A 16,234-nucleotide genomic window follows, 5' to 3' on the forward strand; every position below is an offset into this window, starting at 1 on the left:
GCTGACCCTCACAACAAATCTAGCTCATAGGTATACACCATGTCCAAGCGCACACACGAGCAGATGGCGACGAAGACGGCGACGACGACGATGGCCACGGCGGCAGAAGATGTGCTCCTCAAGGAGCCCCAAGTATGTTAGGTGGGAAATGGGGCTGACGACAGAAACGGTTCTACCGGCAGCGCGCGCATGCCAATGTCTTCAACGACCATATTCTCGACTACCCACAATCGCCCGACCAGATGGACTGGAACGTCCACTACCCCAAATACTTTGAGGCTGGGGCGAGCAAGGGCGAGAAGGCGGTCGAGTGGGCGGATGTAGGGTGTGGATTTGGTGGACTGCTCATGGCGCTTGCGCCGCAGTTCCCAGAGACGCTGATGCTTGGTGAGTGTGGGTTGGGGGCGAGGGAGAGGCGAGAGAAGATAGTTTTGCTCCTGTCATGAAGCGGAGGGGCCGCTTGGTCCGGCACCAGAACAACTCGAGTGGAGGGTCAGCACGGCTTGGTCCTCGACGCCCAAGCTCGCCCAAGCTCACACCAGGGATGGAGATCCGCGTGTCTGTGACACAGTATGTTGCGGATCGCATCGCGCACGCGCGGCAGGTCGAGGCGACCCTCCCGGCCGACGCACCCGACGCCCGCGCAGGCGGCATGCAGAACGTGAGCGTGATCCGCGCAAACAGCATGAAACACATGCCCAACTTCTTCGCAAAGGGCCAGTTGTCCAAGGTCTTCTTCCTCTTCCCCGACCCGCACTTCAAGACGCGCAAGCAAAAGGCGCGCATTGTCACCACCGCACTCCTGGCCGAGTACGCTTATGTTCTCCGCCCCGGCGGTATCTGCTACACTGTCACGGACGTGAAGGGTAACCTGATATGATTATCATAACTAACATCAGACCTCCACGAGTGGATGGCATCGCACCTCCGCAAGCACCCGCTGTTCGAGTATATCCCGACTGAGGAGATGGCGGGTGACCCAATCCTTGAGGCGGCACGTACGGCGACCGAGGAGGGGCGTAAGGTCGAGCGCAACGGGGGCGATAAGTGGGTCGCGTGTTTCCGCCGTCTGCCGGACCCCGAGGAGGACTAGGAGAGGATGAGTATTGCTGGCCATGCATGTGTACAACCAAGGCGAGTACGAGGATGGCTGTTTGGCGGCGTAGCACGGGCGATGAGTGACGGTTGCGGGTTGACTGGGAGAAGGAAGGTGGTCGTTTAGAGAATGGGGCGTAAGCGTCGGCGGACTGGATTTACTTTATCACCTTCCTCGACTGCACTGCCGCATGGGATGCCCACCGTCTACTCTTGCGCATGTGGCGGAAGCTGTACCCCGTCAAGGCGAATACGCGGCCAGTGACCCCTTGCGTGAGGCAGTGGGGCGCAGACTGGATCTCTCCTCGATTCCAGAACGATGCGAGGTTGATGTGTGTATCGGGGCAACTCGTCGTTCACGCAGTCGTCCCGCATGTCTCTCTTCAACTTTGCCGCTTCACTCTCATTCTCTCACTTCCTTCTCATTAAAACATGCCAGCTATTCGAAATGGGCGCACAGGCAGTGCTCATCACCGCACCACAGGTTCCTTCGAGCTCCCCAGCGCCACGGCATACGATGGTATCTTGATCCGGCCCGGTGCTCTCGTGAACATCAACACGCAGCGCGGCGCGCGGTCGGCCGTCGTGCGTCGGCTGTTCAACTCCAACGCGCAGTCGCAGGCACACGTTCAATGGCTCAAGCGGTCATACGCCGGCGCAGGTGCCGAACTGTTCCTCGACTCTACATGCACCAATGTGCGGATCACCTCCGTCCTTTGCACCATTCCAGGTGACGTTCGCTTCGCCGCCGAGCCGGGCGTGTGGCGCGACCCACTCACGTCTGGCCGTCATTTACCTCCTCGGCCTGTCAGGGACAAGGCAGACCCATTCTCACCTACGACATGCGACTCTTGCCTCTCCCAGCGTACCCGCGACAAGGCCGCACATAATCCCGCCCAAGATGAGTTGACGGCCTTCGCCTCCCAGCTGTGGACCTGTACGCCGGGGGTGGCGGACTGCTCTTCGGCGTGAACCAGCACTTCGACGTGCAGCACGCCGTCGAGCTCGATGCCGCCGCATGCGCCACGCTCCGCCAAAACTTTCCTACCCTCAAAGTATCCCACTGCGCAGTGGGCAACTTTCAGCAACGCCGTCGACTACGACCCGGTAGCGTAGCCCTCCTTGTGGCAGGCCCACCTTGGTGAATCTTTGGGGAGAAGTTGTATTTACCTCAGCCAAGGATTCACGCTCGCAAATCATGCACGCGCACTCGATAACCCCAGAAACAAGGAGGTGTTCACGGCGATGAAGGAGGTTGCGCGACTCAAGCCCGACGTATTCATCCTCGAGAACGTGCCTGGCATCTGCACGCCTTTCAAGCACGGCGGGCATACACTCAGCATCTTGGCGCAAGTTGTGCGCAAGCTCGTCGGTGACCTCGGGTGAACACATGTCTGTTGCACAGCTGACATCAGGTATCAAGTCCGCCTGGGCAAGCTGAACTCGCGGGACTATGGCTCGCCACAGGACCGTCACCGGATCTTTGTGCTCGCCGTCCGCCCCGGCCTGCCCCTCCCGTCTTGGCCAACACCCACACACGCCAACCCAAAACCGAAGACGTTGTCCTTTACGGCTGGTGACGAGACGGTCGTGCTGGGCAGTACGGCAAGTGGACCAAGGCGGGCTGTGACGGCTCGCGACGCGATCGGGGGCATGCCTAACGTCGCGAACGGAACCCGTGAGCGTCTTCGAATATCAGCTAACGCCAGCATTTAATTATGACTATCTCGAAGCACTCGTGCTTCCTAATGGTGGTGTCGGCGTGCCCAACGGCGCGCCCTATCGCAGGCCGCCGATGACTTCCTACCAGAAGGCTGCGCGGGGACGACAAGTCGGCGTCCGGGACCATTTCACGCCATATCCCTCACCCTTCGTACTGGATCTGTGGGTCGTCTGCTGTTAACAGTCTGAGCTCCAGCTGATGCAGTGTCCGGCATGCGCCGCGTGCCGACGAGCCTCGTGCTGGGCCCGGAGCTGAGCTGCGGTGTGACCCGCACGGTGCTGTACCCACAATCCAGAGCAACCCGTTCCCCGGCAGGAAAAGCACGCTGACAATTCACTGGAACGTGGGTACGTCGCCTGGCCCAGCTAACGGCAGGCCCACCGCGTGCTTAGCGTCGCCGAGCGGCGGCGTGTGCAGGGCTTGCCGGACTCATATATCCTGCGGGGATCCATCAAGGACGTAAGTCGCCAGTCGGCTGAGCTGACAGCAGAAAGATACCATGCTCGGCAACATGGTTGACGTACATGTCGCCAAAGCCTTCGCCGCGCACATCAAGCGCGAGGTTTTCGCGCAGTCATGGCGCGCATGGGGTCGGCCTGCGAGTGTCGATTTCTGGCGCATGTGGCGCGCGGCCCACCCTGTTTGATTACACAGCTCTGTGAATGGCCTAGTCAAATGCAAGTGCATACAATGATTACGCGTCGTCGACAGCTTCGGCGTCCGTGGCGGGTGTAGTTGGTGCTTCCTCCTTGGCGGGTGTGGCGGGTGCTTCCTCCGTGGTTGGAGTTTCGGGTGCTTCCTCCTTGGTTGAAGTTTCGGGTGCTTCTTCTGTGGGGATGGGGTCGTCCGCCTCTTTGGTAGGCGTAGCGGGTTCCTCCTTCGGAGGAGGGGGAGGTGGTGATGGTGTCTTGGACACCGTGGGTTCGGGCGACTTGGGTGGTGGTGATGGTGTCTTGGACACCGTGGGTTCAGGCGACTTGGGTGGTGGTGAGGGTGTCCTGGACACCGTGGGTTCAGGCGACTTGGGTGGTGGTGAGGGTGTCTTGGAGGGCGGCGGCGGTGCGGCGTCCTCGGCCTTTCCGGCATTCTCCTCAACCGGCGCCTGCTTGTCCTCCTCACCCTTCTCCTCTCTCTCACCCTCCACAGGTGACTTGCTCAACGGCGGACTCGGCGTCGAACTTGGCTCCTTGTCATCGCCCACCTCCCGCCACCCCTTTGACGGCGACCTACTTGCCGCCTTATCCTCAGCTACCGACCCAGACACCTCCTTACCCTCCTCGGCCTTGCTGCTCTCTTGGCTGTTTCGCTTCTCGGCGACCTGCTCGTCGCCATTACTGAGCAGCGGGGTGGCGGGCTGCACGCCCGGCCCGGTACTCGTCCTGCGGAGGAGGCCGCGCATGGCCGCGTTGACGTCTCGGCGGGGAAGCGACTTCTCGCGCACGAGCGTCTCAAGAGACGCAGCCGACGAGCCGCTCTCGGCCAGCGGGGCGAGACGCGCGGCGATAATTGCAGCGTCCTGCTGCATCCTGGCGTCAGCGTGCAATTTTGGGGTGCTCACCTCTTCCTAGCATCTTCAGACTTGAGCTCAACCTTGGTGTACTCGTCACCGAGGCGGCTGACGTATGCCGCAATGACCTGGGACATAACCGACTCGACCGTGGCGTTGGCGAGGTACTTGCTCAGGACCTTGTGCAGTGTCGCCGTCTCCTTGACGAGCATCAGGGCGTAAGAGTGCGGCGCGTCACGTGGCGACGGCTGCTCCCAGTTGATCTCGCGGAGTTCGCCACAGTGTACCGCCAGACGGTCCGACATGATGGCCACGAGCTTGGCGTGGATCTCCTCCTGATGGTCCTGGTAGTCGCGCTTGAGCTTGTCAAACTCGACGAGCATTACTGCCTGGCGCGGGTTAAGATGGCGTCGGATAAACTCGCGCACGTATGGAATGAGGGCGATGATGACCGAGAGGCTCTGCGACGCTAGCGCGAGGTGTTTTGCAGTGATGTTCTTCAAGCCGGCAGACCGCATCGCACCTGCACCCAGGACGAGCTGGCAGATGCGCGAGTTGAAGCTACGCAGGAACTCGATTATGCGCGTCATGACATCGGTCGCAACCAGCTCGAGGTTGATCACAATCGCGAGGTATTCGCTCAGCAGTTGGAGCGACTCGGATGTCGCCTTGACGACACAGAACGTCTTCCCCTCGATCGAGATGAGCTTGGTCGTGCCCGACGACTCGCCGTTACTCGCTCCGTTTGCGTCCCGTGGTGGCACAAAGCACTCCCCTGGGTCCGATACGGCGGCCTCGACGAGGAGGTTGGCAGCGTGTTGTGTCCCTGGCGGCACGTCGACCTGGACCCACGTTTCCTCCTCAACCAAGCGTGCTGAGCGCGTGAGCCGCTGCTGGTGATACGCCTGTAAGAAGCCACGAGCCTGGGCCTGTATCGCGCCTCTCAATGTGCCTAACACGCGTTTCGCGAGGGCCTCGGTTGCGGTGACAAACTCCATGCTTTGGTTGAAGATCTCGACAAACTCAGTGAGCGACAGCGACGCATGTTGTTCTGATCGCGACGAAACGATGATCGATGCGCGCGTGTTGGCCAGCTCGCACGCAGATGTGAGGATGTCCCCAGGCTCGAACCTAATGCCCTCGGCCGTCCTGGGCGCGAGCTGGGGGCCATCGGATGCCGGAGTTAATGCCAACGCAGTCAGAGTCCTGGTTGTTAGCTAGGCCAGGATGTATGCTCACCTGTTCTCCGCCAGCATCGTAGACATTTCCTCGCCCATCTTCTCGACGAGATTGATGCGCGACAGCATCGATGAGTACATCTTCTTGCACAGCTTGGTGAACTCAGAGTGAGACAAGGCTCGCAGCTTCTGCGCCAGACCCAGTCCGCTCGCCTCGGCCCCCCGATTTGCGACCTCATCCTCCTCACCCTGCGGCACGGGAAGGTGCTGCATGTCAGCGTGTGTGTCGGTTCATGACCCACCCTTCGTAACCCGTCCCGGATTGATGTGGTGACAGCTTCCCGCCACACACCCGCCAGAGCATCCGTCTTGCCGCATCGAATGAGGCCGCCGAGCATGGGCCCGACGGAGGTCCGCAAGTCGTCCGAGTCAAACTCGTTGTGCTCGGCCTCGGAAAGGATGGACTGCAAGACAGCCTGGAGCGCGGACTCGAGCTGCCCGGCAATGTTCGCGGTGAGGACGGCGATGGACGTTGGGAGATATGACAGAGCGGGTATCGTGGTTAGAGGAAGATGGCCATCTCCCCCTTCTCCTTCCAAGGCCTGCATGCCGTTTCTCTCCCACCATCTCATGACATCCTCGACGCAGCCGAGGGCACCAGCCCAGTCGCCCGCGTCGGCGAGGTTCTTCGCAAGGCGGATCATCTCGTCGAGCTCTGCGACGCGCTTAACGCCGTCTTCAGTCACACGGAGCGAATGGAGGCGGGCCTGTGCGTCGATAATCTCGAGGCCCTTGCGCGCCTGCTTGCCCCCGATATCCCCAAGCGCCTTCTTGAGATTTGTGATACGGGTCAGACAGGAGCTCGACTCGGAGTTGAGATCCTGCAGGTTTCCGAGCGCCGAGAAGAACGACGATGAGCGCAGCGTGATTTCGTGCACAAGATGGCGCTCGAGGTTGTCGAGGTGTGTGGACAGCGTTTCTTGCACGGCCTCATCTTGGGTCTTGCCCTTGAAGGGCTCTGCGCTGTCCATGACCTCGGCCCATGTGGACGGGTTGGCGATATCAAAGGCTGGGTCGAAGAAGATCTCGGGAATCGCGTCAAGCGACGGCAGATCCTCCTTCGGTGTCCGGACCTTGAGGTCGAGTTCCGGCACGCCGTTGGCGTTGTTGCCGGAGCCTGACGAAGCAGCAGCCTGCGATTGCACAAACTGCTCGTACAGCGGTGCGATAGACTTCAAGTAGCTATCGTAGAAGCTTTGTGGTTGGGGCTTCGGCAGCAACGGGGGCGCACCAAGCGGAGGCAACGGCTTGCGCGAGCTGCGCAAAGGGTTGGCGCGCTTGGTTGGGTGGTTGAGCACTGTTGAGATGGCTGCGCGTCAGCGCCGAATTAATCCAAGCTCACCGTTGAATCCCCTCTTCTCCACGCCATCGCTGACATGCGCATCAACGCCGAGTTTCCAGGACACAATGTTGAGCGAGCTCGCGTCTGCTGGTGGTTCCCATACCGCGCCGTCGCCGTACGACGTGTCCATGACACTGGCAGTGCCATCGAACTCTGAGAAGAACGATTCAGACGCTGGAGGTGACGAGGGCACCGGCGTCGAGTCGTATGTGGCCGCCCCACCGGCTGTCGACGGACCGGCCGCGTTGGCAGTGAGGCCATGGGATGCCGGCTTGGACATCGCTGCTGGTGTATGGGCCCCGTAGGCGGGACCTCACGAGCGAGCCAGCTGCGGTTATGTAGAAACCAGAGTGGAGATGAAAGTGGTGGTTGCGGCCGTTGTTTGAAGGATCAAGACGAGAAAAAAGAGGTGATTGTTAAGATGCGATGAGCCGACTGTATCAATCGTCAAGTCGAAGTGGATGCCAACAACGCGCTGGACCCCCCTGTCTCTCCTCGCCATCTGGCTTGCAATAGTAACCCTGTCTCATCATCGCGTGGCATTCAGATTACGTCATCACCTTGTGATATTCACGTGTTGAATGTCGTGTGATTCCTGTAAGGATCTTTGACAATTTTGCGGGGGCTGAGGGTGGAGGTGAATGAAAGATGCGGAGACGGCCGAGTCGGATTATGAAAGATTTGGTTTGTACGTTGTTCCAGGGTTCCCAGGGCCTTGATCCGTTCCAAATGCGTTAATGCGGGGGGGGGGGGCGGATGGTAGGCGGGTGGTAGGCCATATAGGCCACTCACCAAAAGTCTAAAGGAAGGCAGAGGTCCGAGGTAAGAGTAGGGACTGGCTGATGGATTTTTGGAAGACCAGAGCGGTTGCCTCGTATCACTTCTTAGAACTTGTCATGTATCTTTGAGCCTTCAAGCTCTCTTAATCAAACACCTGCCCACTCCATACACCTCTCACTCTCCTCTTCTTGTCTTCCTCGTCAGGCCAGACAGGAACCTCTCTCACCAGACAGTGAGCTGGCCCCCGCGCCTCACGCTCCACCTCCCATGACTAACCGAAGTGTGTGGAATTCTCGGTCTCCTTCTTCACGACCCCCTCGCCACCCAGACAGTCCAGGCGGGCACGGAAATGTGAGCAGCCGTCGACGCCCAATGACTAACCTCAGTGCTGATGGTCTCTCCCTCCTCCAACACCGGTGAGTAACAAGTAACAACAACCTTCCTTCCGACCAATCCGGTCTAACGCCCAGTGGCCAGGATGCTGCCGGTATCGTGACCTGTGGCTCGGGTGGCCGCTTCTACCAGGTCAAGGCGAACGGCATGGTCCGCGACGTCTTTGACGCTCAGGGCATCGCCGGCCTCAAGGGCTGGATGGGTGTTGGCCACGGTGAGTGGTGTTGGATTGAAGGGGGGGACATTAATCATCCTAACCCCAGTGCGCTACCCCACCGCGGGTTCTTCGGCCCACGCCGAGGCACAGCCGTTCTACGTCAACTCGCCGTACGGCATTACCTTTGCGCATGTGAGTCTGGTGTGGCGAGGAAGCGAGACTGGCATCCCCCGGGGACCAGTGACTTTGGACGCGTTCGATTTTGGGCAGTGTGGAGATGCTCGGACGATCGGCCTAGATCCCCGAACACGCACACACCCCGTGTGGCGGGGTCCGAGTATCAGAGATTACAGATTGCAGATTACTGATGCCCGTGCAGAACGGCAACCTGATCAACACGGTCGAGCTTCGCCAGTTCCTGGACGCCGACGCGCACCGTCACGTCAACACCGACTCGGACTCGGAGCTTATGCTCAACATTCTTGCCAACAACCTTCAGAAGACTGGCAAGTTCCGTATCAACGAGGAGGACATCTTCACCGCCATCGGCGACCTCATGAAGCAGTGCAAGGGCGCCTACGCTTGTGTTGGTATGCTTGCTGGCTTCGGTCTGATCGCCTTCCGTGACCCCAACGGTATCCGTCCCGCCGGCTTCGCGACCCGCAAGGGCGCCAGACTCGGTACAGACTACGTCGTTGCGTCCGAGAGCGTCGCAGCTCAGGCCCTCTCGTTCGAGAACTGGGAGGACATTAAGCCCGGAGAGGCGCTGATCATAACCCGCGACAAGGGTCTCACTCGCCGCGTTGTCGCTGAGCCTGCGCCCTTTGCGCCCGACATCTTCGAGCACGTCTACTTCGCCCGCCCCGACTCGACCATTGACGGCATCAGTGTCTACCGCGCCCGTATGGCCATGGGGGAGTACCTCGCTGAGGAGACCAAGCGCGTGCTCGAGAAGCACAACGTCAAGGTCGACGTTGTCATCCCCGTTCCCGACACGTCGCGTGTGTCTGCTCTGCAGCTCTCGCAGCGCCTCGGCATCCCGTACCGTGAGGGCTTTGTGAAGAACCGCTACGTCGGCCGCACCTTCATCATGCCGGGCCAGACGCAGCGTCGCAAGAACGTGCGCCGCAAGCTCAACGCCATGCCCATGGAGTTTGCCGACAAGACTGTCTTGCTTGTTGACGACTCGATTGTGCGCGGTACGACCTCGAAGGAGATTGTGCAGATGGCCAAGGACGTTGGCGCAAAGAAGGTCATCTTTGCTTCGGCTGCCCCTGCCATCCGCTACTCAAATGTGTACGGCATCGATATGCCGTCGCCCCAGGAGCTCGTTGCCTACGGCCGCACCACTGAGGAGGTGGCAGAGACGATCGGTGCAGACCTTGTCATCTACCAGAACCTCGAGGACCTCGTCGAGGCTTGTCGCCAGTTCAACCCCGAGATTAAGCAGTTCGACTGCTCCGTTTTCACGGGCGAGTACGTCACCGGCGGCGTCGATGAGCGCTACCTCGAGCACATCCAGAAGCTGCGCAGCGACAAGGCCAAGGCCAAGAAAGCCGGTATCAAGATCGAGATGGCTGAGCGCGAGTTCGAGGCCAACTGCTCCGGGCCCATGAACAGCGCTGACTCCCTCATCGGCCTCCCTAACCACTCTCCTAAGCTTGGGCCTAACTCGATGCCCTCCCCCCAGGACACTGTCGGCCTGCACAACTCGTGGCACGGCGGCGCATAAGCACACGACACCGCACTTTTGCAGAGAAACACACTCACGCTTGTGCATAGAAGTTCTTCTCATCCTTTGTTGTTACCATAAATACTCTCGATGCATCCTGTTGGGACATTGGCCTGTTGGGACGTGGTTTAGAGTTCCGGGCGGTTGCTCGTTTTCAGGAGGTGACGGAGTAATGGCCGGCTGTCGGTCGAATCAGCTGCTTGAGGAGCGGTTCGTGCGTGAACCGACACCTCGTGCGCTCACCTCCTCCGTATCAACAGCCACGCCAGTTCCCACAGTTTACAAGTGTTAGATCCCGGGTCAATGTCGTTGCTGACAGCGAAATGAGTAGGAGTTAGTCTTTCAGCTTGGTTGGCAGGTGAAGCCTGCCTGTCCTAGCCAAAGGTTGACCGACCCGCCTCGCGTACTCCTGTACATGTGCATGTCGTCACTTAATCTATTGGAACTCGGGGAGGCAGTGGTCGCCGGGGCCATAAGGCTTGGAGGTCAATGTGGTGAGGCCGGCAGAGTTCTCAGCGCCGAGACGGGAAGATTGAGGTCCGATCTTGGGCTTCTCGCCGCGCGCAAGCTGCTCGAGGATCTTGATGGTGCTCTCGGGCGTGAGGTCCTCGAAGTAGTCGTCGTTGATCTGCATCACTGAACGTCAGAAGGCTACTTGGCAACTGTTGCGCGCTGTCACCGTCCACTCACTGGGGGCGTTGGAGCAAGCGCCAAGGCACTCTACCTCGAGGAACGTAAACTCCATGTCCTTGGTCGACTGGCCAGACTTGAGGCCGAGGTGACCCTCAATCGCGGCGAGGATCTTGTCCGAACCGCAGCCGCCGAGGACGCACGGCGTCGTCGTGCACAGCTGCACAAAGTGCTTGCCAACAGGCTCGCGGTTGTACATGGTGTAGAAAGAGGCGACCTCGTACACGCGCATCGGGGGCATGTCGAGGGTACGAGCAACCTCGTTCATGGCCGAGATGCTGACCCAGCCGCCGTTCTGACGCTGCGCAATGTCAAGCACTGGCATCACCGCCGCCTTCTTGTACTGCGGCGGGTACTTTGCGACCACCTTCTCGATCTCCTTCTGGTTCGCGGGCGTGAACGAGAAGGGGATTCCCGCGTTGTTGTGCGCCGAGTCGCGGTGCTGCATAGTTAGCATAACCCGTGTGTGCCGTGCAGCTGCGATTCAACTCGTTGAACGTCGCAGCTGCGCGTGAGGAAGGTAGGAAGCAAAGGCCGAATATCGGAAAGGAATGGGAGGGTGGGGGTGGGCGGGTGAAGCTTGAGGCGCGACGCACCATCATGAGGTTGTCTGACCGGCGGGCGGCCGAGGCGGTGAATGCCCTGCGGCCGGCGGCGCGCGAGGCCGTGGCGATGACCGAGCGGAGGGACATTGTGGGGTGGTGAGCCAGAGTGGTGTTGACGACGGAGACGACGACAGGCGACAGAAGCTCAGACCCAGCGATGGAACGGCGAGCCTCGATATGCATGGCATTGCGGCCATCCCGGTTGGAGGAACAGGTAGACCATTATTTTCAATCCATTTTTCAGATATTTTGTCCCATCTGACCACGTGGGGTTTATCCATCCGCCATACGTCATGAGCTAGCAACTAGTTACTATCAACTGCTGACCGTAAGGACGCCAACTTCCCGTTGGTCGTTGGCCGTTGGCCATCACCTTACCCTTCCTCTCATCATTACAACTCTTACGGCCACCAGTCCTCACAGCGTCCAACACCCACCCCGCCCACCATGTCCGCGACATACAGGTCGCTAGGGCGTGCGGCACCCATTGTCGGTGGTCTTGCAGTCGCAGTCTATGCAGGCAAGCTCAACATTCGCAATGACGACGCCCTACCAATCCTCACAAAGGCGGTGGCGGCGGCCCGCCCAACCTCGCTCTTCGGCGCTGCTGCGCCTTTCACGCCCCTCTGCTGGGGTACAAACGAGTACTTGACGCTCTCACCCGACCCGACCGTCAAGTCCCTCAAACGGCCTACCCCGATGGCGGCATTGGGTGCGACGCCAGTACATGACCTTGTGGTCCATGAGAAGTATGGCGCAGTCATCGACGCCAGGGGTGACGTCTGGATGTGGGGTAAGGGCTACGACCCTTCGGGCGACATTGGTCGCTCGTTGCGCGGAAAGGTAAGCCTGCGATAGACGGCACTGATGGAAGAATCTGCGTACGCTCGCCGCTGGCCCTGGCAAGCTGTTTGGACTGAGCCAGGACGGGCGGCTGTACGTCATCAGTGCCGACCGCGCATTCCAAGAGAGCCTGGCCAAGAAGCGCAACTACTGGAAGAAGCTCACGACGCGTGATCCCATTGTCGACTTTGTCGAGTTGCAGGCGTCGGAGAAGTTCCACTGGGGCGAGAAGTGGGATAGCGTCGCCGTGGGGCGCAACCACCTCCTAGCGGTGACAAACAAGGGGCGCACGTTCTCGCTCCCGCTCTCGCCCAGCGCCAACACTCACCGCCAGCTTGGCACAAAGCAGACGTTCACCTCCGAACTCAAGGAGTCGCCGGAGAAGGCGCTTAAGGACGGGCCACCGCTTCCTCCCCAGAGTGATCCGCGCTTCGCGACGACCCTCACCCAGATTCCTGCGCTTGCCGGCATCAAGATTGACCAAGTGGCCGCGAGTGATCGCTCGTCGTTCGTGCGCACGGACGAGGGGCGCGTCCTTGGCTTTGGCGCCAACGACTTTGGTCAGATCGGCCTCGGGCCCAACTCCACCGTCGCGACCGTTCCCACTCCTGTCGAGATCGTCCTTGCCAAGGGCTACCCTGCTGGCACATCGTTGAAGTGCACCAACATTACGGCGGGCGCGTCGACGACCATGTTTACGGTTGAGCGTGAGGCTATGAGTGGACCGAAGCTTTACGACCTACTCTCGTGCGGCAACGGCCAGAGCGGCTCGCTCGGCACCGGCTCGACGAGCTCGGGATGCTACGCTCCTACTCGCATCAAAGCGTGAGCTTTACCTCAGTGCACTGCTAACGGGCAGCTTGAGCGGCATTGAGGAATGTGAGCTGACTTGGCTGTCGTGAGCTGATCTCAGACTCGGAGAAGTTGAAGGGCCCCATCGGCCTCAACATTAGCAAGGTGTCGATCTCGTGCTCCCCCAACACACACGTCTTCGCTGTCCTTGACACGGTCTCGGAAGCGGACGCCAAGGGGCTCAAGGACGGTCTCTTCGGGCGCGACGTCCTGGTGTGGGGCGGCAACTGTGAGCTATCCCCCATCTACGCTGACAGCAGTCGACTACCAGCTCGGCAACGGCAAGAAGTCTGGCGTCGCTGTTCCCCAGCACATGCCATCGCTGATCCCGCACGCGATCGACGAGCTCATCGCCGAGAGCCCCGAGGCCGAGGTGCGATGTGCACAGAAACCGCTGATGCCAGTCATCGCCGATGCCGCTCACCCGCCTCCAGCTGCACACGGCCAAGGCAGACACGTACGACATGCTCGGCAAGCTCATCAAGCGCGGCGTCAAGACCGAGGAGACGGTGTTTGCGGGGTACAACTGCTCGGTTCTGTACAACAAGATTGTCAGCTAAGTGTCTTGAATTATGCAGGGTATAGTAAGCAGCGGCATGATGCGCGCAGTGGCTGTCTGGAGCCGTGAGAGGCTGGACTCTGCCTGTTCAGAGGAGAGGTATACAATTACAAATCTGACAACTCGACTGACGGAGAACAGAGTGCACTCGTACGAACGGCACCACCACGCCGCTCACCCGGACTCGCGGGTTTCCGGGCCCGGGTGCACCGGCGAGGCGTGTGCTTCTGACCGTGGCCTGGTGTTCAAGTCCAACGCGTGTGCAGCACACAACTGTGTCACCATGTAACCTCCTTCCTTTCTCTCACCTCATAAAAGCATTGCGAACCCGTTGCAGAATCGATCCTCATCCAGCAGACAATCTTAATCCTCACTCACATCTCCTCCGTGGGCCGTGAGAGATGTTTTAGTGCTGAAGCCCGCTCAATGGCGACTCCCTTTGTAGTGGCGTACCGAATACCACCGTACATCTCGACCACATATCGATAGCCGGTCTCGAGCAACCGACTATCGGTGAATACTACCTATCCACGACACTCTTCTCCGTCTGTTCGCACACACCCGACTTCAACTGTAGACATAAAACCACCCCAGGACAGTCAGCTGGGAACGGGCTGGGCCGCCTGTCGCGGAAGACCGGAGACTGCTTGGCTCTGCCCTGCAGATCAGCGTCGCTTGGTGGTCAACTAAAGCCCGAGCACAAGGGGTCCAAGGACGACGAGTTGCGCAGGTGATCACGCGCATTTCTTCGTACTGCGCTTGGGGGGTGCGCAGGCGGTGGGAGCGGGCACAGGAGCGGGCATTGCTAGAGGTCCCACAGTGTTCAGTCAACGATAAATCATCTTGAAGCAATGCACAGGGCAAGCTGGGAACGGAGCCGTGATGCCATGCAGGACAAGTGCCGACTGGGAAGACCATGGCGGATCTCCCCGGCTCAGTATTGTTGAATCCACGAATCTCAACAATAATGCGGGGCAGATTCTTGACTTTGGCATGACGCGACCTGGACCGAGGATCTGCCCGAGCCCGGACATGTCTCCTGTCTGGCAGTTGACTCGTCTGACTGTGCTGACTATGGACTTGGGACTGAGGCCCAGACCAGCTGGCCAACAGCTTGCCACATAGTGAGGTGTTGAAGCGTCGCGGGACCAATAATGTCCGATAAGATGCTGATTCCGCCACACGCGTCATCGGATACCGACCAACTCCTGACCCGACTGACAAGTCTTGGCGATCAAACACAACTTGCAGCAAACCACTGTTCTCGGGGTTCGGATTTGACGCGACTGCACAGGCTCCGGGGGTGTCAAAGCCCAAGTGAGAGCTGACTAACGACCACGATCATCAAAACGCTTGGGGTTGACAGCACCCAACAGCGGTCGGTGTGGGGTGAGAGAAGGTCATTAAAGTTCTTGTTGTCAGATACCGGTCAGGGCTTGTGAAGATTATGCGCCAAGGCCGATTCCCTGGATGGGTCGTGTACAAAATTGCCATTTTGGGTAACGAGTTCTCCACGGTTGAGTCATGTCTCTCAAATGTGATTCAAATGTGATTACAACTGTTCCCTATGCCATGATCGACAAAGTTCATTAAGGTCTTTGAATCAGCTGTCCCGAGATGCCGGCTGGCTTCAATGCCCATCCCATCCTGCTGAATATGACTTCTCAATGTCATCGGCAACTGCCGTTATCCACACCGCACCTTATTCTATTGGGCCACAGAGCAAAACGAGACAAATGTCAACGGCATAAATACCTGGCCTGCATCACACGTCTTGTCTTCTTCATCACAGCAGCTCCCCCGCCCCCGCCCCATCTGACTTGGAAACCACAACACACACAACCTAAACCATGTCGAATTCGTCCGCTCGCTCTCACAACCCGGCTCCTCGCGTCAAGTCGCTCGGAGAGGGTCCTACCTACCGCCGCCTGGACATTGACGACGTTGCCGTCCTCCTCGTCGACCACCAGACCGGTCTCAACTCGCTCGTCCGTGACATTGACCCCGACAAGTTCAAGAACAACGTCCTCGCCCTCTCGGACCTATCCAACTACTTCAAGCTCCCCGTCATCCTGACCACTTCGTTCGAGGACGGCCCCAACGGTCCCCTCGTTCCCGAGCTCAAGGAGAACCACCCGAATGCGCCGTACATTGCCCGCCCCGGCCAGATCAACGCCTGGGACAACGAGGACTTTGTCGCTGCCGTCCGCGCGACCGGCAAGAAGCAGCTCCTCATCGCTGGTGTCGTTACAGAGGTGTGCGTCGCTTTCCCAGCCCTCTCGGCGCTCGCCGAGGGTTACGAGGTCTTCGTCGTCGCCGACGCCTCGGGCACCTTCAACCAGATGACCCGTGACGCTGCTTGGGCGCGCATGCAGAACGCCGGCGCCCAGATCATGACCTGGTTCGGCGTGGCTTGCGAGCTCCACCACCACTGGGGTAATGACGTCGAGGGCCTCGGCAGCCTTCTCTCCAACCACATCCCCGACTACCGCAACCTCATCAACAGCCACGCGACTCTTACCGCTCAGGTCAAGGCCCAGAAGTAGGAGGCTCCATAGTCATAGTTGGTGTAGCCTTGATATTGGGTTGGCTCTCCAGCCAACCGTCAGCAGTATGCGATTGCAAGTGAGGTACAGGAGCGCGGTCGGTGCATACTGACCGTGGGGGACGGGTAATTACTGATGCATGATTCATGGTCCTTTATTGTCGAATTTATCG

General features: G+C 59.5%; 6 protein-coding genes across 6 annotated transcripts; 4 read left to right on the plus strand and 2 right to left on the minus strand.

The window, feature by feature from the left end:
* Window positions 1-39: 39 nt before the first annotated feature.
* TRM8 (uncharacterized protein) lies at window positions 40-1,093 on the plus strand (the record flags this gene model as incomplete). Its single annotated transcript, XM_060602091.1, has 4 exons — window positions 40-132; window positions 165-387; window positions 543-866; window positions 900-1,093. The coding sequence occupies 4 exons, from the start codon at window positions 40-42 to the stop codon at window positions 1,091-1,093; spliced, it is 834 nt and encodes a 277-aa protein (XP_060458520.1).
* A 2,419-nt stretch (window positions 1,094-3,512) lies between these two features.
* On the minus strand, window positions 3,513-7,185 carry CcaverHIS019_0508840 (uncharacterized protein; the record flags this gene model as incomplete). Its single annotated transcript, XM_060602092.1, has 5 exons — window positions 3,513-4,344; window positions 4,377-5,531; window positions 5,565-5,770; window positions 5,806-6,872; window positions 6,906-7,185. The coding sequence occupies 5 exons, from the start codon at window positions 7,183-7,185 to the stop codon at window positions 3,513-3,515; spliced, it is 3,540 nt and encodes a 1,179-aa protein (XP_060458521.1).
* A 392-nt stretch (window positions 7,186-7,577) lies between these two features.
* ADE4 (uncharacterized protein) lies at window positions 7,578-9,967 on the plus strand (the record flags this gene model as incomplete). The annotated part of the gene is made up of 7 exons (XM_060602093.1): window positions 7,578-7,589; window positions 7,899-7,917; window positions 7,967-8,036; window positions 8,072-8,101; window positions 8,156-8,292; window positions 8,342-8,427; window positions 8,615-9,967. 7 exons carry the CDS (start codon window positions 7,578-7,580, stop codon window positions 9,965-9,967), a joined length of 1,707 nt encoding a protein of 568 aa, XP_060458522.1.
* A 436-nt stretch (window positions 9,968-10,403) lies between these two features.
* NUO24 (uncharacterized protein) lies at window positions 10,404-11,349 on the minus strand (the record flags this gene model as incomplete). The annotated part of the gene is made up of 3 exons (XM_060602094.1): window positions 10,404-10,603; window positions 10,658-11,099; window positions 11,254-11,349. The coding sequence occupies 3 exons, from the start codon at window positions 11,347-11,349 to the stop codon at window positions 10,404-10,406; spliced, it is 738 nt and encodes a 245-aa protein (XP_060458523.1).
* A 360-nt stretch (window positions 11,350-11,709) lies between these two features.
* Window positions 11,710-13,517, plus strand: CcaverHIS019_0508870 (uncharacterized protein; the record flags this gene model as incomplete). The annotated part of the gene is made up of 6 exons (XM_060602095.1): window positions 11,710-12,105; window positions 12,137-12,930; window positions 12,965-12,984; window positions 13,019-13,186; window positions 13,218-13,330; window positions 13,362-13,517. 6 exons carry the CDS (start codon window positions 11,710-11,712, stop codon window positions 13,515-13,517), a joined length of 1,647 nt encoding a protein of 548 aa, XP_060458524.1.
* A 1,849-nt stretch (window positions 13,518-15,366) lies between these two features.
* On the plus strand, window positions 15,367-16,062 carry ycaC (uncharacterized protein; the record flags this gene model as incomplete). Its single annotated transcript, XM_060602096.1, has 1 exon — window positions 15,367-16,062. One exon carries the CDS (start codon window positions 15,367-15,369, stop codon window positions 16,060-16,062), a length of 696 nt encoding a protein of 231 aa, XP_060458525.1.
* Window positions 16,063-16,234: the final 172 nt, after the last annotated feature.

Source organism: Cutaneotrichosporon cavernicola, assembly GCF_030864355.1.
Source record: "Cutaneotrichosporon cavernicola HIS019 DNA, chromosome: 5".
Classification (NCBI taxonomy): domain Eukaryota; kingdom Fungi; phylum Basidiomycota; class Tremellomycetes; order Trichosporonales; family Trichosporonaceae; genus Cutaneotrichosporon; species Cutaneotrichosporon cavernicola.